The sequence below is a fragment of the Falco rusticolus genome, chromosome 1, assembly GCF_015220075.1.
Source record: "Falco rusticolus isolate bFalRus1 chromosome 1, bFalRus1.pri, whole genome shotgun sequence".
Classification (NCBI taxonomy): Eukaryota; Metazoa; Chordata; class Aves; order Falconiformes; family Falconidae; genus Falco; species Falco rusticolus.
This window is the reverse complement of record NC_051187.1, coordinates 17,728,887-17,755,397: the sequence shown is the minus strand read 5'-3', so window position 1 is coordinate 17,755,397 and position 26,511 is coordinate 17,728,887. Positions and strand designations below refer to the sequence as shown.

The 26,511-nt window shown below is 46.0% G+C and overlaps 4 protein-coding genes across 12 annotated transcripts in view; 2 read left to right on the top strand and 2 right to left on the bottom strand.

Annotated features, from left to right (window-relative positions):
- TRIM37 (tripartite motif containing 37) overlaps positions 1 to 2,715 on the bottom strand; it is a 30,872-nt gene extending 28,157 nt beyond the window's left edge. For all 7 annotated transcript variants that reach the window (XM_037372057.1, XM_037372065.1, XM_037372047.1 and 4 more), the window contains exons 1-2: positions 2,512 to 2,715; positions 875 to 976 (exon numbers count right to left, since the gene is read on the bottom strand). In XM_037372057.1, coding sequence (XP_037227954.1) covers positions 875 to 976; positions 2,512 to 2,532 — 123 coding nt within the window. In that variant the 5' untranslated portion in view covers positions 2,533 to 2,715. The remainder of the gene's footprint in view (positions 1 to 874; positions 977 to 2,511) is intronic.
- Positions 2,716 to 4,021: 1,306 nt separating this feature from the next.
- Positions 4,022 to 14,548, bottom strand: SKA2 (spindle and kinetochore associated complex subunit 2). Its single transcript, XM_037372032.1, has 6 exons — positions 14,450 to 14,548; positions 8,639 to 8,683; positions 7,018 to 7,107; positions 6,071 to 6,247; positions 4,660 to 4,761; positions 4,022 to 4,492 (listed from the first exon to the last, which is right to left on the bottom strand). Exons 1-6 carry the CDS (start codon positions 14,480 to 14,482, stop codon positions 4,442 to 4,444), a joined length of 498 nt encoding a protein of 165 aa, XP_037227929.1. The 5' UTR covers positions 14,483 to 14,548; the 3' UTR covers positions 4,022 to 4,441.
- A 439-nt stretch (positions 14,549 to 14,987) lies between these two features.
- Positions 14,988 to 19,644, top strand: PRR11 (proline rich 11). Of its 3 annotated transcripts, none has more exons than XM_037372012.1 (10): positions 14,988 to 15,156; positions 15,698 to 15,806; positions 16,201 to 16,354; positions 16,892 to 17,014; positions 17,309 to 17,554; positions 17,681 to 17,779; positions 18,291 to 18,400; positions 18,507 to 18,566; positions 18,656 to 18,752; positions 19,253 to 19,644. In XM_037372012.1, exons 2-10 carry the CDS (start codon positions 15,700 to 15,702, stop codon positions 19,319 to 19,321), a joined length of 1,065 nt encoding a protein of 354 aa, XP_037227909.1. In that variant the 5' UTR covers positions 14,988 to 15,156; positions 15,698 to 15,699; the 3' UTR covers positions 19,322 to 19,644. The 3 variants fall into 3 exon arrangements, with proteins under 3 accessions (XP_037227909.1, XP_037227918.1, XP_037227899.1); XM_037372021.1 differs by lacking the exon at positions 14,988 to 15,156 and adding an exon at positions 15,164 to 15,319; XM_037372002.1 differs by lacking the exon at positions 14,988 to 15,156 and adding an exon at positions 15,326 to 15,458.
- Positions 19,645 to 20,024: 380 nt separating this feature from the next.
- Positions 20,025 to 25,474, top strand: SMG8 (SMG8 nonsense mediated mRNA decay factor). The gene is made up of 4 exons (XM_037371990.1): positions 20,025 to 21,759; positions 22,426 to 22,571; positions 22,978 to 23,853; positions 24,817 to 25,474. The coding sequence occupies exons 1-4, from the start codon at positions 20,067 to 20,069 to the stop codon at positions 25,012 to 25,014; spliced, it is 2,913 nt and encodes a 970-aa protein (XP_037227887.1). The 5' UTR covers positions 20,025 to 20,066; the 3' UTR covers positions 25,015 to 25,474.
- The last annotated feature ends 1,037 nt before the right edge of the window (positions 25,475 to 26,511 follow it).

Sequence of the window (26,511 nt, the reverse complement as noted above, 5' to 3'; positions counted from 1 at the left end):
CCAGAAAGCTCTGAAGACAAGCAGCTGAGGAAAGAACTTCACCTGCCCACTACAACTTACAAGTGTAAAATAAAAGCTCAGCAGCTGAAAGGCTTATATTTGTCAGCTCACTGAAGATTCTCATGAATAATCTCTCACCGCCCCTCAACAATATGTCATCTAACACTCAATATGCAACACGAATCCTTCACCTATGGTTCTTGTCAGAGCTTTCAAAGTGAATGATAATTGTCTGTTCCAAATTCTGGAAATACTACTGGAGGTCTGAAACCTCAGCTGAACCCTCTCTCCCACTACGCTAATGCGTAACAGTGCCTGGACTGGGGACTGAAGTGTTACACGTTGGTAACCACGACCTTAATAAATGAACTGAGGTTCAGCTGCTGCTTCAGCCTGTTATACCAGACTCCCTCGACAAAGATTTAGCCCATATCTGGTCATGCCATACTAGTTTGGTAAGCATTTTAAAATGCTTCCAAGGTGACAAGAGGTGATGTCATGACCTTCTAGTGCTCCATAACGACAGACGTGAAGTCAGCATTTGATTCCCGTCTCAACTTTTGTCTTCCATACAAGCATCACTGACTCTCAAAAGATGTTAAAGAAGGGATCATTAAATGTCTGCTTCTTAAAAGCAATTATTCTAGATAGTCCCTATAATTAGCACTACTGAATGCAATGCACAGCCTGCCTAGTTTTTCCTCAGGGTGTTGTAAAAGATTTTGAAAGGGAAACTAAAGAGCACAGAGCAGGAAAAAAAGTAATCCTTGGAACTCCAGGAAAAGGGGGAAGAAAGCAGCAAGAACATGTTCAGAAGATCAGTAGTTTTTAAGTTCATACATTTGCAAGAATAAGCCATAGTAAGCAAACTCACCCGAATACAACTGAAACAGCACAGCTTGGAGCAATGAGGACACAGACGTGCATCACGCAATTTCTCCATACAAATAAAACATCGGAATACTTCAGCAATGCTCTGCAAAGGGTAGATTATCGCTATTGTTAAGCCACACACTTCAAACGTATCAGAGCTGCACTTACTTTCCAGGCAGAGTGCCAGGTTTCATAAACACAGTCGCATTCCAAACAGCTACAGAGAGCACATCTCTAAGCAAGATCCTAAGTCAAAAACCATGGCTCTCTTCCCCACTTTCTCCTACACCACCAGCTCTCAGCACCCATTTTACAATGCTATTCTCCTTCTTCAAGGGACAGTCTCTTTGTTAGGCTTATCTTTTTTGAAGTGGGCCTTTCCGTAGCCAAGGCATTATTCCTACTTCTGTTGACACAGGATTGAACAGTTGCCAGAAGAAACCGTGCTGCACCTGCAGGTTCTGAACCCGTGAGTGTCAATGCACTTGCACTAAACCAATTCAAAAGCACGGTAAGTGCGTGTAGGTGTTATACGGAATGCTGATGACAAGGCTTGAGCCAGATGGGGCATTTTTTTGACTTTTTTTAAGATTCACATTCTTTTAAGGCCTACCATTAGCACTAGCTCCACAATTTCTACACTCACGCACCATTTAATCAATCTTAGGTCATAAAAATGTAATTTTTTTTTTTCCTGTGCCCATTCAAAGAGAGAAGCATTTTGTTCTTTAATACAACCACCTCATCTCCCTCCATTCTCAGAATGTTGGGAATGGTACTTTGAAATGTCAGGCAATGTTTGCTTTCCCTATTGGTAAGATTTTCTCACTGACAAAGAAGTTTACATTCTGTATTATACAGAAGCTAGACCCCATTCTGGCTTTAGCCATGGAACTTGGAAGGATTCTTCAGATGGGCTAACTTTCCCCCTGCCAGAGCTGAAATTACAAATCAACACAAAAGCCAGGCATACCTTCAACGTACAGATACCACAGTACCTCCCATACATTCTGGTTGTCTTTAATGGTTGCAAACCATTGAAACGCAACACATGCATTTACAGGGAGTTATGGCACATGGGTCTTCTACATTCTTCTCTTCTAACACTGACCGCAGCGGTGCATGAAAGCTGCCCAGCTTGCAGACACCACTAAATATTGGGCCTCCACACACGCCGAGGCGGGTTCTGTCAGCGCCAGGCCTCCATCCACCTCCAGAACAGGCACCTCCGATGCTCCACCAGTTTATTTTCCAACCCTGACCCCGTAAGGTCCCCTGCGTGCCACCTAGAAACGCCACCTCTCTACACCCTGCCGCCTTCCCTCAGTTCAGCAGCGCTGAGGCGAGCCCAGCTCGGTGCCATGCGCATCCCTGCCCACCGCAGAGCTGCCATCTGTTTACCGCCTCTCGGGCCGCCCACCGCTCGGCCTCCTTCCCCTCACACAAGGCAGGGGGACCTGGCGCGGACCCCGCGGAGGCGGCCAGCCCTCCCCCGGCCCTGCCCCGGGCTCCCGCTGAGGAGAAGGTGCCGCCCGCCGCCGCCGCCGCCTCAGGGATGCGCGCCCGGGGAACAGCGCTGCCCGCGCGCCGCCCGCCTCCCTGAGGGAGCGCGAGCGCAACCGCCGCCCAGCCGCTCACCTCCACGCTCTGCTCGTCCATGGCCGCGGCTCACGGCGGCGGGGGAGGCTCTCCCCGGCCCCTCTCCCTACCACACGGCCCGGGGGTGGGGGGGAGAAGTGGAGGCGCGGGGAAGGGGGTTTAGGGGCCGCCGGGCAGCGGCCGCGCCCCCCGCAGCCGCCCGGCCATGTTCGCGGGGAGCGCCGCGGCCCCGCCCTCCGCCAGCCCGCCCTGCGGCCGCCGGGGCTGCACCGCCGCACCGCGCATGCGCCAGGGCGCCCGCCGCGCCCGCAGGGGGCGCTCGCCAGCGCGCGGGAGCCCCCGCCGCGGCCCGGCCGGCGCTGAGGGGAGCCGCGGCCGGCGGGGAACGGGGCGCTGCTACCGGCACTGCCGGCCCAGGAAGCGGCCAGAGGTGCCGAGCTGGGAGCCCCGCAGGGCAGCCGGAGCGCGGCTCCCCGCCGTCGTTGCTGAGCGCTGAGTAACGCGAGGGACGCGGTCGCTTCCCGCGGGGAGCTGCCGGCCGCTGGGTTCCAAGGCCTGCGCCGGTTGCTCGGTGCCGGTGGCACGGTGGAAGCATGGCCGCGCACCCCGGCTGAGCTCGGGGGTGCTTCCACACCCCGCCCGGGGTCAGCCACGGGCACGGTACCGGCCCGCCAGGCCGCTGCTGCGGCTGGGCAGCATGCGGTGCGATCGCTCCTGCGCTGCTTGCCCACTAACAGGCATCTGTAATTATTTCAGCCAGATTTCACTAATAAATTGAATACTTAAGATTGTTCAAGGCAGTGGGAGTGAGGATCAAGTCCCCTATTGAACGTGGATCAATGTGATTAAGTCTAAATGCTTAAGTACCAGCTCAGTTTGTGAAGTGACAGCAACCTTGTAGGTAAAAGGGGCACACTCAGCAGCAGACATCATAAAATCAAGGCATATCTGTTATTTATTCCCCTTTCTTCTTTGATGTACAACCTGTTCCTCGTCCCAACAGACTAAATAAACCAACCAGTTCATGGGTGAGTTCAGAAATCAGCTTTTCCCTTCCCAAGGGCAGTAATTTAAATTTCCTTCCTTTGGTAGCCATCATTTTTCACAAAAAAAAAAAAAACACAAGGGAACTTAATAAAATTGGTATTGCTCTCTCAAACTAGGCTGAAGTAAACATAAAAGCATTATACATAAGAAAAATATCCCTTTTTTGTGGGGTCTAGTTTTTTTTTACTATGAGGGCGGTCAAACACTGCAACAGAGGTTATAAACTCTTATTCTTGGACTTTTTTCAGGACACTGCCCTGAGCAACCTGCTGCAGCTGGCACTGCTCTGAGCAGGGGCTTGGACTGGGCAATCTCCAGGGGCCCCTCCTGACCTTGGCCATCCTGTGGGTCTGCAATTTTTCTGGACTGTAAAAAACCACAAAAAACCCCCACAAGACAGTTCACATCAAAGGAACATTAAAAGGGTCAGGGACCAGGTTCAGGGGTTAGGGCAGGGCTCAGGGTCAGGAGTTACGTAAATAAAAGCACAATAAATCTATGGTCTCATCTCCTTAGCTTTCATCATTTATTCAGGAATGTAAGTACAATTAAGTGGCTTGGGTTATTTGTCTTAAAAACCCACTCAGGAACTTAGGCAAGAATATGGAAATGTCACGTGGCTATCAATACTCTTCAAAAATGCATCAACTACAACATCCAAGATACAATAATCAACACCTCAATGGTTTTTAACCCTCCAATTTTAAGTATTACAAGTAGAATTTGTATACAGAAACGTTAACAGCTTTCCAGCTCCTAGACACCACAGAAATACCTGCCTGTGAGTAACCCAGGAGCTATGACCAAGATGCTTGTGTTTCAAATGAGAATGGACTGAGCTTTCATTTACACAACTAATTTAACATTTCCTTGTTTGTCAAGTTCCACAATAGCAAGTTCTTTCAAGATTTGTGTTCCTGAGTCAGTGGCTTTCAGAATCATTTTCTTCATCTGTGAAATACTCAACACTGCCCTGTAAGACAAAAGCAAACCCTTTAGTGAAGCAGGGCATCAAACATCAGGTCTGGCAGAAAAAGGTTAAAAAATGTATACTGTTAAATTAATGATTTTTGCGAGTGCTCTGTAAATGCAAGCTTCAGCTGAGCTATACTCAGGATTAATGGTTTCTGGAATACTGACACTCTGTGGCCTAATGGCCTCTTCCACTTGTGATTCCATTTCTTCAACAGTTAGGCAGGTTAACTGCTGTGCTGCAGTCTGTTCTTGTGACAGAGGTAGGCACTAGAAAAGGAAAACAAACAGAGAGAACTCTGATACTTTCAGTTCCTAGGGTGACGATATTTACAGAAGAACTCCATGTTTGTGTAGCCCTTTTCTCATGGAAACTAACAGTAGATTCCTACTTTCCTTCAAATGAAAGCAATCTACAAGCAAAGCATTTCTGAAAAATCCAACCATAATATTCCCTTAACATCAATAGTATAAATGATTCAACAGAAAGAAGATAAACTATTCAATAAAAAGAAGTATTTCACTTAAAGACTTAACATTTCTCCACAACAGTTCAATCCATCTTTGGTTTAGGACATATACAAAGTACAAGAAAATCTTTATCTAAAAGTCTAAATATAACTCAAGGGACAAGTCTTCAATTTTAACAAAATCCAAATACAAAGTTATTCTTGGCAGCATGTCCTTAGACCATAGGGAAAGAAAATATTTTTTCCTTTCTGTGACCTATAACGACTGTCTTTTAAATCATTATACAGTACATTCTATCTATAAAGACTTACCAGGAACTTGTCAAGAGCTGTTGACAGATTAAACATAATCTTGGGGGACTGTCATTAGAACACTGAAGTGAGAGCCAAGATCTGGGAATACGGTTTAGTCACACCACTTCTGTCTTTGCCACTAGACTATCAATCGGCTCTTTTTTATCTAAATCGCCTTATTTGTAAGAGGACAAAATGAATGCTTTCACAACCTCTTCAAAACTGTAATGAAGCAGTGTCTGAAGACCACTTACAAAAATGCGTTGGCTGTTTTTGGGTTTTTTAATAGATAAGCACTATCACACTGAGAAAAACTTACTTTTTTGCACTAATATATACTAATAGCAGTTCCATCGCATATGTTAGAATGGGTTGTTTTTAACTTACTCTAGACTGTGAAAATGTATTTGGCATTCAAAAGCTTTTTTGCTTTTTAAAATTAGTTTCACTTTCTAATTTCTTTAAGGTTGCTACTTTTAAAAAATGTCAGTGTAGAACTGCGACACAGCTGTGGACAGAGGCATCAATTTCTATGAAACTATTAAAACGTGTCACACTATTCACACTATTATGGTATCCAACCCCAAACCAGAACACCCCTAGCTCAACTGTTGAGTGATAAATCAGGCTTATGATTTACAAGAGCTCCCATCTTGCAAACATTTCTTCTGGTAAATGGTCTTCTTATCTTCCGAGTCTTCAAAGCTTTCACATATAACAGTTTTCAATGCAACTACTCACATCTACGTAAAGGCTACACAAATACATGTTCATTTACTGAAGTGAGACCCAAGTGATTAAAATGGAGATACTACCTCAAGATCAGCTTGTTGCTGTAACGCCTGAACCACCTTCATTGTGTTCACTAGAGCAGCATGGATGCCCTTCATGGATTCTTTCTGCTCTATGGAAAATTTCTTCAGCTGCATACATAACATTTTATAACGGGATTTCACCACTGAGAGTTCCTCCAAAACAGCAGCTGGATTTTCCTGTGTAGAAAATAAAAGTGCATTTAAACTATATAAGAAAAGAAAATTAATGTGGCCATATAACAATGAAAATTTTAGGCGTTAGAGCCACTAAAATACGACATGAAATGACCCTTTACAATGAAAAGTGTAGCTGTGACCATCTATTTCACCTATACATTTAATTTTTCATAAGGCAAAATGATGGTGTTAATAAAACAGCATAACTCTGTGGTCCCACAACAAATAGAGGATGAATTTGTTGTGTTGATGCATTTTAATGGCTTTTCTGAGTTGGAATAAATTACAGACTTTTAAGTAAAAATATTATTTTTCCACTACACATTACAATATACATGGAGACAAGGACTTATTTATAAAATCCTTTACATGATGCCATTTATTGTTTTCCTCTTCCTTTCACCTCTGCCCCAAATCTAAATTTAGTCACTGCTTATTAGCAGGTTTATCTTTGATTTCAGAGGAAGGGTGTGTGTTAGCTCAAATCAGAATGTGTCTCTTAACAGTACTACTCATTTCTCAGAGCAGAACATAGGAAAATTGCACTACAGCAAGAAATCAAGGGGGTTTTGTTGTATTGAATTCTGTACTGAATTCATATTAGACCAGTTACCTTGATACACAATGCAAGAAATACTTCATAATAATAAAACCTAACCGCCAGACAAAAGAACAGCCACACGTATTTTAGGATTAAATAAAATTACCCATTTATTACCAACTTCATGCAAAATACAATAAAATCTATTAATTTTATCTGAAAATACTACCTCTGCTGCTGGATTATCAGGAAGATTTTTCATTAGTTCAAACTCCAGTCTGTTTTGAATATAATCCAGATCAGATTCTGCCTTCTGGAACTAAAATATTTAAGGTCAGCCACAGTATATTAAAAAACAAAAATTGCAGACAAACCCCAACCATTTGCCTTTCCTGTATTTCAGGAAAGCAGAAGCCAGATGCCTCTGTTTTAAAGGCTCATGTACTGTCAGAGTAAGTTTCTATTCCTCCAATCTATTCCATTAACTAATGTTTGCCAATTATGCTGGCACACACCGAGCCTGAAAAATAGAAAGCAAGAATCTTTCAGAGTTAACACAAGCATTTTTCTCTCACATGTGAAAACTACATGTGTGTGTAAGCACACACACACACACACACTTTATTAATTTGACCCTCTTTCCATTTGTCTAACCCAAATGACCCAATTGTTCTCTCTGAATCTTGCCATTAGTACCTTTTCCATGCAGCTCCCCAAAATACATGAAAACATTTCCATCTCTTCCTATGTTATATGCCCTTGTAATGCCAAATCTCTCCAGCTGAAGTTTTTAAGTGGTACATCAAAGTGGTAACTTGTATCAATAGAAAAGAAGATGCATCTTTTTTTAAACCAATCTTCACTGGTGATTTTTTTTCTCCTGAGACATTAATGTATCTTCCATCAATTTTTAGAGCTTTTTCTTGGCTAGTTGCTCTTCTTTTCAAACATTAGAAGTTCTGTTAGCAAAACTGTAATACTCAGTTATTTACACAGCAGAAATTATAAGTGTTCAGGATCCAAGCATATTAACAGAGATTTTATTATAAATTATATTAGAAATGCATTCTCTCAGATGGTTATAATACCCGTAATACATTTTATTATTCTGCAATAAACCAGACTGACAAATAGATAATAAATTGATGACATCACATTTCTTTCCTTGGGATAAATAAGCCACCAGAGAATTATCTAATTGCCTTGTAAAACAGTCTGCTGATAGCATTATTACTTAATTAATTTTAGCCTGCAATTTTAATATCTATTAAGGACTTCTGCTTTAAAGAAAGGCAGTTTTCCCAGTTCACAAACAACTCATGAATTTTTTAACGTAATAATTTGGTGATTTTAAAGTCACAGAAGAGACAGTGAAGAAAGCAAGTTAAAATCGTGTTTTGGAACTTACTTGACTAACCCTGCAGTAACCATTACAACTTTTTTAAGGATCAAAATAAGGCTGTGTTTGTTAACTGTATCCCAAAGTACTAACTGGCAGTGTTAAAAGGGTAGCTAAACCGACAAACTTCAGTAGTCTGTGGATGTAGCACGTAGTCAGGCCTGGATACTAAGAGGATGTTGATGTTTTAAACATCAGCCTTGGGATCCACCTTCAGGAACTGCCATTAATACCTTCGAGGCTCTGGAACTCCAGCTAGCCTAAAGGAACAGTGTTTGATCCGAAGTATTCTAGAAGTAAAATCCCCTTACTGATGTAGTGAAAATGTATGATGTCTCATCCTTCAGTAAAATTTCAAATAATAGCTTAAGAAAAGGAAAATAAATCTAGTAAAGACCTTGAGTATCTATAAATCAAAGGGCAAGCTTTTACCCATTAGCCCATAACTTACCATCTGCCCAACAAAAGTCCTTCCCACATCTACCCCAGAAACCAGCTGTGATAAAATGCAAGAATAAAATTGGTTTTATTATACTATGCATTCGTAAAGAGTTCATGTGGGATTTTTTTTTCCCCTAACTGCTCAATTGTTTCTGTTCTCCCTCACTAGCAAATGTTTTTAGGTTTCATTTCGAAAGGCAGGCACCGCAAAATGATAATTTTTTGCTTTTTTCCAGCCTCTCCATTTGATTGATCTTTTGGGAAAGAAGACAAGGGATAGGGGTGGCTTTCAAAATTAGCCATGAAGCTCCATTCCCAAAATACTCAATATTGATAATTTGAGATTTACAAAACAACAGCAAGCCACTAACACCATGCTACTACTACGAATCAAGGCATTAAAAACTGGATGTGAAGCTGAATGCTTACCCATCCTGTGGCTATTTAAGATTTACGCTTAATGAAAATATTAACACAGCTCAGTATCACTGCTTTCTCCTGAAAGTATACTAACTCTAAAAGAAACAAAAGTTATTATCAGCAATTTCAAAGCATGTTTATAAGCGCTGCCATATGTTCCTCCATTACAGTCCATTTTTCCTTCATTTTATAACTATTTATTTCTTGCTGCATTTCAGGAAACATACACCGGCAAAAATCTCACCTTAACGTTATAGATTAGGAGCATTCGTATGATGAGTATTGTACAACAGTCACAGAAAATGCCGTTTTCAAAATGTAAATTTGTGATTTACTCACAGGCTTAGCAGAAAATCTTAGAAACTGTGGGGCAAGACTCAAGCCATTGCTGCGTACTCTGCTTTCAGATGCTTTGACAATACTATTGCACTGCTAGCTGTAAAGTACAGTAGTGCAATAAAGTCAGAGCATTCGTTAGCAGCAAGAATTCTGTACAAGTAATCAATACACTCAAAATATTATCGGAAAAAACAGGTCAAATCAGACAGTGGTTTCTGTGGATCGTGGAGAATTGGATAAGGTTAATGTTCACCAAGCCCTAATACAGACACACATGAACTCACATATTTCAAGACATTGTTAATACTTATAATCCCTGTCATTCCACTGACTGGGAGTGGGGGGGAGGGGGAGGAGAAAACCACCCAACAAAATGCTTAAAAGATTTGTCAGAAATTAAATTCCAAACATTTTGGTGCTCTTTTAATTGCAAACTACACTTCCAAATGTATTTATTTCTTAGATTTGACTCATGGCAAGCAGAGATTCTAAACTGCTATCAGACAGATGTTCTTAAACTACATTACAGGGAACATTTTCTGGACACCAGAGCTTATTCTTCTCATTTGCAAGTGCTGAATCACTTTAAAATGCACTTAAACACATGCTCATTTCCCAACGTTGTGGAGGTACATTACCACTGGGGTTACGCCACATGGGTGTCAGAGCACCATCAGAGTGGGGGGGTATTTCATAAATCTCAATAAAGGTTTTACTTTTTCATCAAACTGTAACTTCATATAAAAAAGTTTGAGAACTCTTGAGGGTTTGAAGGCGCTAAGATTCTTAACAACAAATAGCAAAGAAACAGGAATGGGATGGGTGATTGCTGATGCACACAGAGCAACAACCTGAGTCAACTCCACACCTATAACATTTCTCTGGAACACACTGTAGGAAACAAGAAAACTGTACTGTGTTCTTTCCTCTTTGCAAGGCACTTATTTTTAAGAGAGATACTGGCATTTGTCATTAAAAGACCAGTTAACATTTCTCCTTGGCAAAGAACTGGAAGACAATGAGTGCAAAAAAAAATAAAATTAGTGGCAATCCCATTTTACAGTTGTTTTGCAAATCACCTTCTGGTCTCAGACAGTGACTTTTGACTTGTGACTATAATACTAATAAGAAGAATGAGTAACGTAGATAGTATTGCTGGCCAATGCCCTTTTAACATTGCACTGCTTTTTGTGCATGATCACTAGTAGTACAACATAAAAAGGGCACTGGACAGACACCACTCAAGGGAAAAAGTAGGTCCACTATACCAAAAATACACTGACAGAAATTAACTAAATCACTCTGCATGAAGCGCTCTCAGCTCATCTAACAGTTTCATCTATTTGTTATCAGATTTTACTAAATGGATGACCACAACATTTCTCTCAGTGCAGACTGATGTGCAAGCTGGAAGGCACTAGCTCGATGTGCGAGGAACCACGCATTAAAGGTTAATGAAATGGTTGTGGGTGCAGAAGGATACATTTATCACCAGCAACTACTACATACTGTATTTGCATTAGGGGCCTGATGCCGTGTCTGTTGAGGCTGTTGGACAGATCTCCAGTCCCAGCAGACTTCAACGAACACTTGTGCTGCACAGTCTCAGGCGCCCAAGCCCTCCACTACAGCACCCAGCATTCTTAGTTAAAGTAAGTCTGCTTTATAATCATTTGCTTAATGAATCTCATCTTATATTGCAGATGTTATGGTTCACTCAGCTTTTCTTGTTACTGTACTTTAAGCAATAGTCTCAAATAACATCAATTACCCAGTATTTTCACACGTGTCATTCTTTTTAAGCTCCTACAAATTAGTTTATCCCTGGTACCATGAGACTAAAATGAAGCTTTCCATGAAATGCATGTCAAAACCTCTGGGGAAATAAGAAGTGTTATTTTATCACACTTCTGTGGAGAGAGCTGCCTTCACAGGAAATCCAGGAAGAAGAAACAATAAGCGCAAGGAAAAGCAAGAGACACAAAGCTACAATATGTGAGACACAGCTGCCAATGTACATATTCTGATTAACTGAAGAGAAACATTGCACTTTTGAATGAGCTCTGTATATAGGAAATGAAGAAGTGAAATTGAGGTGTGTTTAAGAAAACACCCTCTTCTTAAAACAAAAAAAACCACAGGTGAAGAGGCAATGGCCTTGTGCCCCCCAGCAGTTTTAATGGAAGAAGGCAGCCAGGCATACCATCCTCCTCCACCTTCTGCTAGAAGTTAGCAGAAGAATCAAATGGAAAAATGTAAGACTAACAGGGTGAAATCAAAATCAGTGTGGTTTTCGAAATCTTTGTATTACCCAAAGATTTGGGGTAATTAGAACAGAGTGAAAGACCGAGCTATGATCTCAAAACCTTTAGAAGTTTTATGTGTCATCTCAGCAGGTAATTGACCCAAACAAGCTCTCCACCTTGAAATTATTTGTGTGATGACCACTTTGGTCTACTCAAAGTAGATCATAAGACAGTGTCCCATTACTGTCTTCTTCCACTACCATATATAAAAGCCCCTGTTAACTTTAAGGGGGCTGAAATACCTCTCTGACTAATTACATGTACTAAAATGAGAATCACTTAAGAGACTTTCAATAAAACACATAAATAAACCGTAACATTAAACAAATAACTATCAACACCTAACCTCGGTATTGCTAAACAGATTTCTAAATTATTATTTCTAAACTAGGCTTTAAAAAAGAATACTAAGAAAAGAATACTAAGAAAAGATATGGGGAGATCAAACTCATGCTATGGGCAAGGCTGAGGTTTTCAATTTGAAATGAAAACAACTTCAGAGCTCTGACAAGAATGTAGTTTATTTTCATATTATTACCACCCTAAGCATGTGGTATGATGACTACAGTTTAGTAGACACAGAAAAAGAAAAGTAACTCCACCTCCTCAAAGGCATGGTTCCTTCAAAGAAAAAACAAAACACCACCACCTTGTTTTTAAAGTGCAGTAAACCTGAGAATTAGGGAGGATAGCTTGATTTCTCTGATCTTTCAAGTAACACAGGTATTTTGGCATTTATTCAAATTGTTACTTTTTATTTCTTAACAGAAACACTATTACAGATGAAAATATTCGTTCAGAAGTGTCTTAATATTGCAACCTCACATAGGTCACTCAACAAGGCGACAAAGGCACGTTAGCAGAACAAGCTCAGGTTCAGACAACTTTCAGCCAGTGGCTTTCTTTTCAAACAGACACTTGACCAGCACCGCTCCTAATGCTGGGGGGGGGGGAATGCACTATGCTGGTGCTGGAGAAAAAGTGCCTGAAGGCACAATAAAGTGAAAGTAAACTAAACCCAGGGCGTTAAGCAGCGCACCAACTTAGCGTATTACAGTGAAAAGGGATAATGTGGATGTACAATATCGCTCAGCATGTTCTCCCTGTGTTCCTCTTATTCTTAGTTTCTTTTGAGTATGCCACTTTGGTGATGTTACTGTGTACAAATAAGAACTAGGAGACTATTAAACTAATTTTTACTTAATGAGAACTTGAAACCCAGAATGCTGGAGGAGAAAAAAAGCCAAAGATACATCTATGGTATTATTTGTCTCTGTATTGCATAATATACGTTTTTCTTCCATTTGTGGTTTATCAATTAGGGTACCTAACACTGCTGCTAGGACAATTAAAATTACAAAAAACTTCTGGAAGTTTCCAATGAAAAACCAAAATGAGCATATTTTGAATTATTGAGTACAAGTGCTTTAATTTATGTAAGGATAGGAATGGAAATTATATTCTCTATTAAGCTTTTGGATACATAAAATATTCCCCAACCATATTAACCAAGAAAAAAGAACCCTGTGAACAAGATTACACTGTGTAAAAATGAATATCAAGATCTGAAGGATGCCACAAGGAACTTGGCTGATAAAGAAACAGTTTTCCAGTGCCTCCCAATACATAAAAGCACAGCATAACGCTTTTTTTCTTTTCTTTTCTGCCTATTTTTTCTTCTTTCTGGCTCCTCCAGGAGCGGGGCGGGCAACCCGTTACATAAGGTAGCCCAGCCTCGCCTCAAGGCCCGGCCCGCGGGGCACCGCGACCCACCGAACGCCCAGGGGCTGGGGACCCCGAGCGGCTGAGGGGCAGCCGGCTCCCCTCAGGCCTGCCCACGGCCGGGACCCCGCGGGGCGGCCAGGCCGCCGCACGGCCCCGAGGCGCGGAGGGGCGGCCAGACCCGGCCCGGCCGGGGGTCGCGCTGCCACCCGGCCCCGCACGCCCCTCTCCCCAGGGCGAGCGGCCGGCCCCGCAGCGCCCACCCGCGGCGAGCCCGGGGTGGAGGCTCCCCGGCTCCTCGCCAGGCCTGCCCCCACTCTACCTGCCCCGTTCTGCCGGGCAGCGGAGCCCGAGGCCCGCGGCGGAAGCCCATCCCGCCGCATTGCCGCGCTCCCCCCCACTCCCGGTGCGAATGAAACAGTCCAGCCGGCCTCTCCTCCCCGGACCCCCCCGCAGGGAAAATGGTCCAGCCCAGGTGAGAGCTCCTCTCACCCCCCGCTAAGGGAAAATGGACTAGTCCGAGAGCGCTCTCCTCTACGCTGCGCCCCCCACTCCGCAACCCCCCCCCCTCAACGGGGAAATGCCCCGGCCCGGCCGCGCCCCTCGGCGGCCCCGCTCCCCTCGCCACCGAGAGCGGTAACCGCGCCCGGCCTGCCCCCGCCCCCAGGTGAGAGGAGATCGGCCGGGCCCTGCCCCCGCGCCGAGGCGGTGAATGGAGCGGCACCAGCAAGCCCCGCCCCCGGGGGGGGGGGAGCGGAATGGACCGGCCCGGCCGAACTCGCCTGACCCGGGCGGCGGCCGCCCCGGCGAGGCCCGCGCGGGCTGCGCTCAGGGCCCGGATGGGGCGCGGGCGCGGCCGGGGGTGCGAGGGAAGGGCGGCCGCCCTCCCGCCGCGCCCCCCGCCGCGCCCGCGCTCCCCTTTCCCTCCCTCAGGCGGCAGTTCTGCGCCCTCCGAGCCGCTCCCGCCGCCGCCCCGCCGGCCCCCGGCCCGGCCGCCCCTCAGCCCGGCCGCCGCCCGCGCCGCCCGCACTCACCATGGACTCGAGCCTGGTAACCGCCGTCTCCATGTTGAATAGTTGACATTCCTCAGGCGGCGGCGGGGAGATACCCACCCCCCGCTCCGCAGGATGGGAGAGTCGGCAGTCCCCATTGGGCAGCTGTCACTGGCCGCTCGTCTCCCATTGGCTTGCCGCTGACAGAGAGCGCTCGCCATTGGGTGGGGAAGATTGTAAACCCTCTCCGAGGTAGGGGGGAGCCCATTGGTTAGGAGAAAAGCTGCAGTCGGTGATTGGCTAGGTGGGGAAGCGCCGCCAGTCGCTATTGGTCCAGAGTGGAATCTAGCGGTGATTGGCTGGAGTAGGGAGCGCAGCGCTGCGATTGGCGCGAAGTGGAGCGGCCGATTAGCTGCGGTCCGGCTCCAGCCGGGCGGGGTAGCGTCGGTCACCCCCGCCGGTTCCCTCCGGCGGGCCGCCGCTGCCCGTTCCTGGCCGAGCGGCGTCCCGCACCTGATTGGCGGGGCTGAAAAGCCTTTACCCAATGGCGGGGCGGATCGCCTCAGTGCGCCCAGGACGGGGCGGAGTCGCGCTCCCGTCGAGCTCGGGCCCGCGTCGGTCCAGCGGCCAATCAGCGGTCGGCTAGCATGGGACGCGCGGGGGCGGCGGGGGCCGCGGTTGAGAGCGGTGCTCCCATTGGCTGGGCGCTGCGCGGGGAGCGGTTTGAATCGGCGGCGCCGGGCGGGGAGGTGAGTGACAGCGGTGGGTGGCGGCGAGGCGGGCTCGTGTCCCCGGCCACTCGTGACACCCTGTCTCGGCTGGGGCAGTCGTGTGAGAGGGGCCGCTCGCTCCTCGGCGTGGGCTTCTGGCTGAGCGCGGCTGGAGCCGGGTGGCTGAGTGGCCACTGTTGCGGTAACGGCTGGGGAGGTGCCGCGGCCTGGGTTTCTTCGTCGGTTTTGCCTACGTTCTCCTTACAAACAGAATGTGCCCAAAGTGCAGAGTCTGTCCCTCCAGGATAAAGAAAATCCATCAGCAAAACCCATGTAAACCGGTACTTTCTCCATTGCTGGCTCCTCGCGTGTGCAAACGCATCTGCTGGGTCGCAGGAGCTGCAGGGAGGATGTATTTTTATTTATCACTTGTATGTGGTGCTTCCAGCAAGACACCAGCCAATAACATTTTTAAGATGCAGCCCATGCTCTTCCCTACCTATGTGGTGGTAGCTCTGCCCCCCATGTGAACACAAGTATATTTCTATATGTTAATTTTAAATGTGTCCTTTGCTAACAGTAATGGCAAAATATAAGAAACGCAGACGAAAACGGACAGCCCGAGCAAAACTGCTGCTGGAAAAAAAAGGAGATGCTGCAAAGCCTCAGGATGCAGGCTGTCCTCCTCGGTAAGAGGCTCAGTTTGAACCTTTCTTTTTTAACTCAGTTCCTGGGTCTGCTGTTTGCTCCCTGTGGAACAGAGGTAGCAGAATTGTGTTTGAAGCATGCCTACATCCTGGCGTGGATGCTGTGAGATCGCTTCATCTCCTGTATCTTCTAGTACTCTTATCATTTAATATGTAGGAAAAGCAACTTGGATAAAAATGTATTGCAAATATTATTCCTCCTGCTCCTTTACTGAAATGTATCTCGGTCTTCCCTGGTTTCTGTGCTTGTGTTTGCGCTGTTGTCACCTGCTGTTGCTGGTACTTGTAATTTCCAGATGATTGGTCACAGTTAACTTTTTTAAAGTTTGAAATGATAAATGTAAGTATGGCCTCATTCTGAAACATTCTGTCCCAGGTCAGCAGGTGATCTTCCGTTGGAAACCTCATCCGTCCAAAGCCATCTGTCCTCACTCTGGTCATTAGCCTTGCCCAGTGTAAAAAACGCAGTAAACCCCTTTACAACAGCAGCACTGGTTTTGTATTGTTGGTGCCAGAACACGGTTGCACGGGTATGTTTTCTACTTCTCTATTTTTGCCAGTGTGTGAGGTTGTTCTTAGCCCTCAGGTGCAGGATGTACAGTGGGATTTGAGAGCTAAGCTGTAGTTGTAGTTGTATCTATTGAAACATCTAAAGTATATTTAGTGTTCACTGTTGAAGGAATAAATATGAGAAGAGCGTCAAGGCAACTGTGGACATAAAATGCATACATGCAATTGTAGGGGTTTTTTATTGGAATATCAAGAGGATTTGCAGTGACAGAGGGTGCAGTCTGTCTTTCATAGCAGAAATGATTGTATGAGCTTTTCAGGTCAAATGTGAATTATACTTTAGAATTTCTAGGTGAAGTTCAAGTTTTATTTGGGGGGAAGTCACCCCTTGGGTTCCTGCCAAGTAGCTATTTGGTGAAATTTTATATCTTTGTGCTTTACCTTTCCACTGACTACAATAAGTCCTTGCGACAGAACTTTCAATAGTAATCATAGCCCTGTCTCTGGAAACATAACACGGTGGTGAAAATGCTGATCTGGTTTCTTTTTATGCCTAGAGTTTCAAGGTAGTTAAAGACCTCATATTTCCATCACAAACCTACTTAAGGGAGCTAAACACGTTCAGAGAGCAGCTGGAAAAGTTGGAAACTGAATTTTCCAGACTACAATTAACACTCCAGGTCAGTCTCAGTCCCAGCAGTGTAGGGTAATGTTTGCTTGTGTATGCATGTAAGGAACCATGGTCAGTACAGATAAGCTGAGATCTTACGAGCTTCTCATTGGGCATTGTTTGCATTCAGCATTACTAAAATGCAGCTACTTCATAGCTAGAGGGAACTGGTTTGCTGGCAAGCCTCCTAAGAGGCTTTTTATGTCTTTCTGGGTCAGCTGAAGCCAGAAACTTTGTTCTCTAAAATTCCATCTACTTTTGCCAGTGGATTCAATATTCTTTTATTTATTTATATTGTTTTCAGGTCAATGGAATTGCAGCCTTTTCTTCAGAAAATTCTCTTTGTCAAAGGTGTAATAAACCAGTTCCGGGTGCTCCTGTACAAATGCAGATGGGCTCGCCGCCATCAGCATCAGGGCCTTCTGCAATACAGCTGCAGCCTGCATCTGCACCTCCTCCTCCTCCACCACCACCACCACCACTGCCCCCACCAAAACTGCCTCCAGCACCTCTCCTCCTCAAGCGGGGCAATGGCGCTAAAGCACTTCTGGTAGGGAGTAAGGATTTTCTCTCATGGCTGGGTTCTTTGGACCTGGTTTCATCAGAAACGTTTGTCTTTGTGAATGCTCAGTCACTTCCCAGTCCTAATTTCCCTTCCAACCACCTTTGTCTTCAGGCACCACCACTGAAGAAAGATGGGCCGATGCAGATCACCCTCAAAGACCTGCTGGATGTTAAACTGAAGAAGACAGACAGAAACCTGAGAACAGATAAGGTAACCCAGGGGACACATGGATAAATAGATGACGGTGTATTGAGGCAAACTCCATCCTGGAACTGGTGTCTTTCCTGCAGTGCTTCTCTTAGCCCCTTGTGGAATTTTTTCAAGAAATTAATTCTTCCCTTCCAAAACCCAGCAATCAGCTCTAAGTCATCATTCTAAATCTGCACCTGGGCGTTTGAAGTGAAGAAATGAAGTGACTAACTCAAATCTCACCTGGCACGCAGGACAGTTCTAATTTTACATTAAGGACTTGTAGCTTTCATGTAGCTTTGTCTGCCTGTTGTGAACAGATTTGGGGCTTCCTTTTGTCCAGCTGAAATCTTGTTTGCAAAAGTTGGGGGTTTGTAATAAATCTGTTTCTATCCAAGGCACATTCAAATCTTAATGATTCAAGAAAGCCATAAACCACAGAAATCTTTCAGAGTATAAATATTACATAGATTTAAGGTCCATGATACCTTCTAAAGTTTTATTTGTGGTAACATCTCTTTTCTCACTTCAGGCAGAATCACCAGTGAAGACACGCAAGGCATTAATTACAGTCTCAGATTTACAGAGTGTTAGTCTGAGATCTAAATCCAAGCCATCAGCTCACGTTAAAAACACCTTAATGTAAGATGCTTTCTTCCTTTCTCTGACATCAGATTTTTCTGTTCTAAACAGTGATTAACATTCTTTAGAGTGAAAACTATGTTAACAATTTGTTTTGTTCTGTTAGTACCCCCCCTAAAAATCAGTTTGATCTTCGAAAACATCTGAAGAAAGTCAATATACAAAGGTAAGTTCCTTCCTATTCGCTTGTCTTGTTTCTCTAGAAAAAAAAAAAAGAGAACTCATCATAATTCCCCTTGTTTCCAACCTTTCCAGAAGTCCTGGTGGCACTCCACTAAATAGCAAAGAAAACATTGAATGTGGGACTGGGTTGACACCAATAATGACACAGGCACTACGGCGCAAATTTCAGGCAAGTCATGGTGTCTCTTTATGGATCGATAAACTGACTTTAAAATCCATAGGATTTCATACGGATTTTACCCTGCCCCCTGCTACAATGCAGCACCATCACTATGCATTACATAAGTTAAAATCTCTCCGTAACTCTCATCCAAAAGTGCCAAGTACGCACAAATAAGGGGGCTTGTTTTTACTGATTCCTGCTTTGCTGGTGAGGAAACTGCTGAATTGGAATGCCAATGCCTGTCTTCTAGCAGGTTATCTGACAATGCCAAAGAGAAGTTTTCTGGAGGAAAAATTGGTTTTTTGATGGCCATTGTAGTGCCTCAATGCAATCTCTAACTTCATTGTTCTAGTTTGCAGGAGAACAAAATCTGAGGGTTAATAACGTCTTATTTTAAGGATTTGCTGTGTCTGTTTTATGGTGTCTGTTAAGACATCACCCTAAATTTTGTTGTAATTAGTACCAAGTTCATCTTCCAAGATCTGACCCTTTTCTTATTTTGACAGATGGCTCATCCAAAGAGTCCCTCTCCTGCCCAGTTCAGTGCTGCAAACAGCTTTGATGAACTAAAGTAGGTTTCTGGAACAATCTGTTTGTCATCTGTAGCCAGCAAGCCACTTGAATCCCATTTTTATCTCGCTCAGGCATATGTATTTGCAAGTAAATCTACCGCATATGAGAATGGGGCATTATAAAAAAAAATTATATAGCACATTTCTGCTTTTTAAAGCCAGCGTCTTTCTGATGTGTCTCGGTCTGGTTGCATCTTCTTAACGGGAAAAAAAAACCCACCACGATTTCCCGGGTCTTTTGATACCTGGCTGCTGCTGAAGTGGGGACTATTAACGTTCCCAGCACCGGTACTGCTTGTGATATAAATACGCATCGCTGAAATTCAGTGCTACTTTTACATTTTTTTAACAAAAAAAGATCTTGAGGGTAATTGTACAGGCTCAAAGCAGAGCAGTTCAGCTCTCTGTCATTAAAGTGAAAGGCTACCAGCTTCCAGACCAGCGCAGCTGACATGGGTACCGTGGCTCCCGGCTGGTGGCAGACACCTACCCCGTCCCAAGCCCGCACCGCCCGAGGACACGTAGCGGACGGCCTGCCGCAAACCCACGTCCAGTGCGGGCAGAGGCTGCGCCTCCGGAGAGGGGGCGCCCCGGGGCTGGCCCCGCCGCAGGACGGCCGGCCGGCGCTGCCCACGGCCCGGTCCCGCCCCAGCGCCGCCCCCGCGCTGGCGCCGCCGCTGATCGCGTCCCGCCGCGGCGCAGGCGCAGTGTAGGGGCCGCGGCGCTGCCGGGCGGGCCGAGCGGGGCCATGCCGCTGCCGGGCGGGCCGGCGGGGGCCATGGGGGCGGCGGTGGGGCCCGTCAGCCTGCGGGAGCTGCTCCTGGGCGCCACGGCCGGCGCCGAGGGGGGCGGCGCGGCGGGCGGCGATGAGGAGGTGTGCGTGGTGGGCATCTTCGGGAAGACGGCGCTGCAGCTGTGCTCGGAGAAGGCGGCCCTGGTGAGCACCGTGTGCGACCGGCAGGTCTTCCCCCTCTTCGGGCAGGAGGATCCCGAGCTGGAGGACGGCGGCTCCGGGCAGGAGTGCGACCCGGTGGCAAAGGACTACAACGAGTTGCAGGCCTACTACAGCCAGGAGAACCGGGTGCTGTACCTGGTGCTCACCTCCATCTGCGACACGCCGCAGCTGCTGCGGGCCTGCGGGGACCTGGCGGCGGCCGAGAGGAGGGAGAGCGGGCCCGGCCACCCCTCCGGGGGCCCGGCCCCGCTGCCTCACGCCGAGGCCCACGAGTTCTGGAAGCACCAGGAGAAGCTGCACTGCCTGAGCCTCCTCTACCTCTTCTCCGTTTGCCACATCCTGCTGCTGGTGCACCCCACCTGCTCCTTCGACATCACCTACGACCGCGTCTTCAGGGCGCTGGACGGGTTGCGGCAGAAGGTCCTGCCCTCCCTGAAGGCCGCCATCAAGGACTGCCCGGTCGGCAAGGAGTGGAAGCTCAACTGCAGGCCGTGCCCTCCGCGCCTCCTCTTCCTCTTCCAGCTCAATGGGGCCCTGAAGGTGGATCCCCTCCCGAGCAGGGGCCAGGACCCCTGCGGTCACCTGGAAAAGCCACCCCCCAAGAAGCACTCCCCGAAGAGGAGGCTGCAGCACGCGCTGGAGGATCAGATCTACCGCATCTTCCGCAAGAGCAGGGTGTTAACCAACCAGAGCATCAACTGCCTGTTCACCGTGCCGGCTAACCAGGCTTTTGTGTACATTGTGGCTGGTGGGGCCCTGGACGGAGACGATCCAGTGGCCATGCTTCTTGACCAGCTCAGGAGCAACTGCACCATGAGAGAGACTGACTCACTGCTGGCTCCAGCCCTGTCGGGACCCAGGAGGTACCAGATGATGCGGCATGGCAGGCAGCAGCTGTCCTTCCATGCAGAGAGCAGCAGCTCCAGCTCCTCCGGGCAGCTCGTGGACTGCACCCTCAAGGAGTTCTTATGGCAGCACGTGGAGCTGGTGCTCAGCAAGAAGGGCTTTGACGACAGTGTGGGGAGGAACCCGCAGCCCTCTCACTTTGAGCTCCCAACCTACCAGAAGTGGGTTTCTGCAGCTTTAAAACTGTATGAAGTGACCATTGAAGGCAAAGATGACGACCCGACCTCTCTCACTGGGGAACTGAGCTCAAAAATCATGAGCAGCATCAAAGTCTTGGAAGGCTATTTAGATATAGACACCAAGTTCTCAGAAAACCGTTGCCAGAAGGCTCTACCCATGGCCCACAGCGCCTATCAGTCCAACCTGCCCCACAACTACACCATGACGGTCCATAAGAACCAGCTGGCACAGGCCTTGCGTGTGTACAGCCAGCATGCCCGCGGCCCAGCCTTTCATAAGTATGCCATGCAGCTTAACGAGGACTGCTACAAGTTCTGGAGCAACGGGCATCAGCTCTGTGAAGAGCGAAGTTTAACTGATCAGCACTGTGTGCATAAGTTTCATCTGCTCCCAAAAGCAGGTAAAGAAGCTTGCTTGTAATCAGGTTTCACAGTTTAATTTTGTATCTGCTTTAGAATGTCTTAGGCTGAAAGCGCTGACTCTTGCATGTTTATGGAAGATGAAAGTTTGGCAGCTTTAAAGTGTCGTCTTTGTACAGTGGGATTAATTATAGCCGAACCGTTCGGCAGGTTTCCTTTAGGTTAGTAGTGTTCAGGAGCGAGTCCGCTGTTAGCAGTAACTTTAATTTTAGTAGTAACTCTGACTCCCGTCATGCTCATCAGAAACATTACCCTGGAGTCCTCCTAACAATACGTGTGTAAGAGAACAAAAGTTCTCTAGGAAGCATAAGTGCCCCCCCCCCCTTTTTTTTTTTTTTTGTTAAATAGCTTGATTGATGTCTAGCAAGGCATAGAAGCTGTCTGATGCACACTTATTGCAGGCAGAAGAAGTATTTATGCCTTTTAGGAAAAGGCTGTAAAAGCAAAGAAGATTCAGTTTAGTGGTTTAGCTTACACTGGAACTTTGTATTAAAAGTGAGAAAGGAGGAGTTGCTTGACAAAGTAGGATTGCCGGCAAATGATTTTGTGTATGTATATATCAAGGAGGAGGCAGTGGATGGAGGGAATTAGAGAATCTCTAGAAAGGGTGAGCAGTTTATCTAGGGTTTGATTGATTTTACTTTTAGGGGAAAAGCCAGAAGCAGACAGAAATCCTCCAGTTCTGTACCACAACAGCCGGGCTCGTTCCACTGGTGCCTGTAACTGTGGAAGGAAGCAAGCTCCACGGGATGACCCCTTTGATATCAAAGCAGCTAATTACGACTTTTATCAGGTAACTGTTAGGTCTCGATTGTTGCTTCAAGCGGTTCTTTTGCTTCATCGGTAAAGTCTCTATTCTGAAGTGGCTTCAACTAAGTTTCCTCTTAACCTTAACCTCTTAATCTTGTAAACATTGGATGTTTCTGGGAGCAGGAATTGTTTGCACGGTGGGTTGAGCTGAGTGGGCAGTTCCAGTCTTCCCCGGTGCGTGCACACAGGAGCATCCGTTTACACTTCCAGTGTGTTGGCTCGTGAATTTTACATCGGTCACGTTTGTGGCCTGTGTTCTTGTTGCTGCTTCAGTTCTCACATAGTGCAAACCTTTTGAATCTTAATTGTAGCTGCTGAATGTTATAACTCTGAACTCCCTCATCTCCAAGGTGGAAGATGGAAAGATAACCACATTTTCTTTCTCATAGCTGCTGGAAGAAAAATGCTGTGGGAAACTGGAGCACATCAACTTTCCCGTATTTCAGCCAAGCACACCTGATCCAGCGCCCGCTCGGGATGAGTCATCGCCTGCCCCTCCGGAAGGCGAGATTGAGAAACTTAAAGAAAAAGAACCTCAGACTCAGGGAGAAAGCACAGGCCTGAGCTTAGCCCTCAGCCTGGGTCAGTCGACGGGCAGCTTGGGCACTTACCCACCTGATGCCCAGGGGGGAGGGGAAAACACAGAAAGCCATGGGCAGAGTGGAGACTCCAAAAGCGAGAAAAGGCCGAGCCTGGTAGACCGCCAGGCATCCACTGTCGAGTACCTCCCAGGGATGCTCCATTCGAATTGCCCCAAAGGCCTTTTGCCCAAATTCTCCAGCTGGTCGCTGGTTAAGCTGGGGCCTGCTAAGGCTTATAACTTCCACACAGGCTTAGATCAACAAGGCTTTATCCCGGGAACAAACTATTTAATGCCTTGGGACATTGTCATCAGGACGAGAACTGAAGATGAAGGAGACTTAGATACCAATTCCTGGCCTGCACCTAACAAGGCCGTTCCTGGAAAAAGAAGTGCGGTGGTGATGGGAAGAGGAAGACGGAGAGATGACATAGCTCGAGCTTTTGTAGGATTTGAGTACGAAGATGCACGCGGTAGGAGGTTCATGTGTTCAGGGCCTGATAAGGTGATGAAAGTGATGGGAGGGGGGCCAAAGGAATCCGCCATCAAAGCCCTCAATTCTGACATGCCGCTGTACATCCTGTCCTCGACTCAAGGCCGAGGACTCAAGCCACATTACGCTCAGTTCATGAGACTCTTTGTGGTGGTTCCTGATGCTCCGCTGCAGATCACGTTAACGCCTCAGGTGAGAAAGGCAAGAGGGAATCTGCAGAGACGGGGTGGGTTGGTTGGTGCATTAATTGCAGGACTGGAAGGCACGAGGGTGACAGGCGAAGGGTGTTGGAGGGGTGCTACAAGAAACTCGTGACTCAAACCAACTTCAATCAGGTTTTTCAAGGCAGTAGTTGCCAAAAGTACCTGTTTTATAAACAGTTTGTTGGATTTTTTTTTAAACTTCAAGATTGGCTTATACCAGCTTTATACTTTGTATAAAGTGAGTTTTAAAAAATATTTTATCAATGATGAATTAATGGTATTCTATACGGTAATAATTGCTTCTTTTTTAAAAAAAGATAACAAGTGAGTAATGACCATGTAAGAATGAATTTATTATTTTAAATGTCAGAGAAAAGCAGTGACTCATTGCTGAGATTAATTATTATTAGTTGCCCTTTGAATTTAGGAGGGGAAAAGGTGGTGATTTACTTGGAATATCCATTATGCTGTGTGTTGTGGGTTCCACACATCAATTCCTCATGTGAAGAAGACTTTCTGAATCTTTTAATATGAATTATACAAGAGCCCTATTAAATGTTGCTGAAATCCTTGAAAATTCACGTTGGTTTAGCATGAGGTGACAGCTCAAGGATATCTGTGCTACGGCATTGAAACCACTGTTAACCCAGCATTTACTGCTGCCTGAGAGGCAAATGGTTTGTGTTTATATTGTGGATCTCTTTGGCAAGACGTAACCTGCAGCCTTAAATTCAGCATTTCCGCTGTGATAAAACTGGGAATTTATGGGTGTCTCACAGTAACAGCAAAGTGCTTTCCTGGAGTGTGCTGCAGTGGCCAAGAGCCTGGTTGTAGGTGAGACTTAATAGACTTCCATGGATTCAGTTTGCTTTTAAGGGTTTGTTGTTGTTGTTGTTGTTATTAAATTTCTAATTGCATTTTATTTTCTGCTCATATTTCCTTTTGATTTCAGGTTCAGCCAGGGCCACCACCTTGTCCGGTGTTTTACCCTGAGAAGCAGGAAATAACCCTTCCGTCTGATGGACTATGGGTGCTTAGATTTCCTTACGCCTACGTGACAGAACGTGGACCCTGCTTTCCTCCCAAAGAAAGCCAACAATTAATGAGTTACAAAGTTCTCCGAGGAATACTGAAAGCAATTACACAATAAGAATTATTCTGGTAGATTAAATTTAGTTTTAAAAGACTGTCTTCAATCCAAATCATGGATCTCGCACCATGTCTGTTATCCAACAGCTATCATTGCAAGCCCACTGCATTTCACTGGAACACAGTCAGGTTGAAAATAAAGTTTGATATCAAAGGAGAGAAAGGAATCTGAGGCATATACAGTTTCTGTTCATTGGATTTTCATATGTAAAAAGTAAAAGCTGGTTGTGGTAATGTACTGAGCTTGTATTACTAAATGTTTTGATGATAGTGCTTTTCCACACACTACCTTCCTACATACGTATTTAGGAATATTTGAAAACGAGCACTGCCTGAAATCAAGAGTTTCCTTTGTCATATTGAGGCAATGATGGGCAGAATATTTTCTTTTTCTCCAAACTATTTGTATGTAAACAATAGACGCTTTGAATGCAGTGATGTTGGTTGTCTTTGATCTTGTCTTAAAAAAAAAAAAAAAAGGAAAAGCATTGCAGTTCTGGTTTGTATTAACACCTTGGCCAGAAGCGCTGCTTTCCTATATTAAGTTGAAATATTTTACTTTATTTGTATTCATAGATCAGATTTTGTTAATAGGCCAACTTGATTTCATATTTGGGAATGACAGGTCTCTTTGGAGACAATCTGCTGGTAAAGCTGGGAGACAGTTTTATAAGCTTGTTCATTATAGCTGACTGCAGCTTCATTGGCAGTGCAGCTTGGCTTGTAGCGATTAAAAAGATTTTTTTGGTCGCTGAAAGGATGGTTTTGGCCCAGTTTGAATTTCAAATGGAGGGACTTTGGGTAATTATACCATGCTTTTGAAAAGATGAGCTACATGACATACTGAAAGGTGGCTTTAATACTGTGAGCGCCACACGTGGCAGGCTGTGCCAAAAAATTAGTCACAGTAAATCAACTTTTAACTTTTTCCTGAGCTAAGATGTATTAGCCACAGTGGCTGTATGCTGACACCTGAGTTAATTTCTACAATATTTGTTTTTTAATTAGCACACATCCAAAATCTGTCAATTAGTTACAATAATTATACCTCATGACAGGAGCAGAGACCTGGATGCCGTTTAGCGCGCAGCATCCCTGACCCGCTGGGGGTGGAAAACGCCTCCCTCAGTCTGTGAGGGAGGCAGCATCTCCCCTTGCATGCCTTAATGAATTTAGATTTACCAAGCACTTAAGTGATTCCCGAGTGCCATCGATCAAAGGAAAAGCACTACAGAGAACGGTTATCCCTGAGAGACGCGGCCGTGCTATGAGGAAAGCAGAACGGGACATAAAAGCGTGTAATTGGAAATCGCTCGCAGCATTTATTAACAGCTTTTTTAAAAAAAAAGGGGGGGAAAAAAGCGCCGGCCGTGACAGAGGCGCGGAGGTGCGAGGGCCCGGCCGAGGGACGAGGCGGCGCTCCCCTCACCTCAGCGGCGCGGCGGGAAGGGAAGGGCGGGGGTCTCCCGCGCCTGCGCGCTCTGCCCCGCTCTTCGGA

Excerpts from the sequence above, each read along its gene's own strand:
- SMG8 (XM_037371990.1), top strand. The coding sequence starts at position 20,067 with ATGCCGCTGCCGGGCGGGCCGGCGGGGGCCATGGGGGCGGCGGTGGGG. Across the intron at positions 22,572-22,977 it reads CTAATTACGACTTTTATCAG|CTGCTGGAAGAAAAATGCTG; the intron begins GTAACTGTTAGG and ends TCTTTCTCATAG. Across the intron at positions 23,854-24,816 it reads AGATCACGTTAACGCCTCAG|GTTCAGCCAGGGCCACCACC; the intron begins GTGAGAAAGGCA and ends TTTTGATTTCAG.
- PRR11 (XM_037372012.1), top strand. The coding sequence starts at position 15,700 with ATGGCAAAATATAAGAAACGCAGACGAAAACGGACAGCCCGAGCAAAA. Across the intron at positions 18,401-18,506 it reads CACGTTAAAAACACCTTAAT|TACCCCCCCTAAAAATCAGT; the intron begins GTAAGATGCTTT and ends TTGTTCTGTTAG. Across the intron at positions 18,753-19,252 it reads CACTACGGCGCAAATTTCAG|ATGGCTCATCCAAAGAGTCC; the intron begins GCAAGTCATGGT and ends TTATTTTGACAG.
- SKA2 (XM_037372032.1), bottom strand. The coding sequence starts at position 14,482 with ATGGAGACGGCGGTTACCAGGCTCGAGTCCATG. Across the intron at positions 6,248-7,017 it reads CTGATAATCCAGCAGCAGAG|GAAAATCCAGCTGCTGTTTT; the intron begins GTAGTATTTTCA and ends TTTTCTACACAG. Across the intron at positions 4,762-6,070 it reads AGCAACAAGCTGATCTTGAG|TGCCTACCTCTGTCACAAGA; the intron begins GTAGTATCTCCA and ends TTCCTTTTCTAG.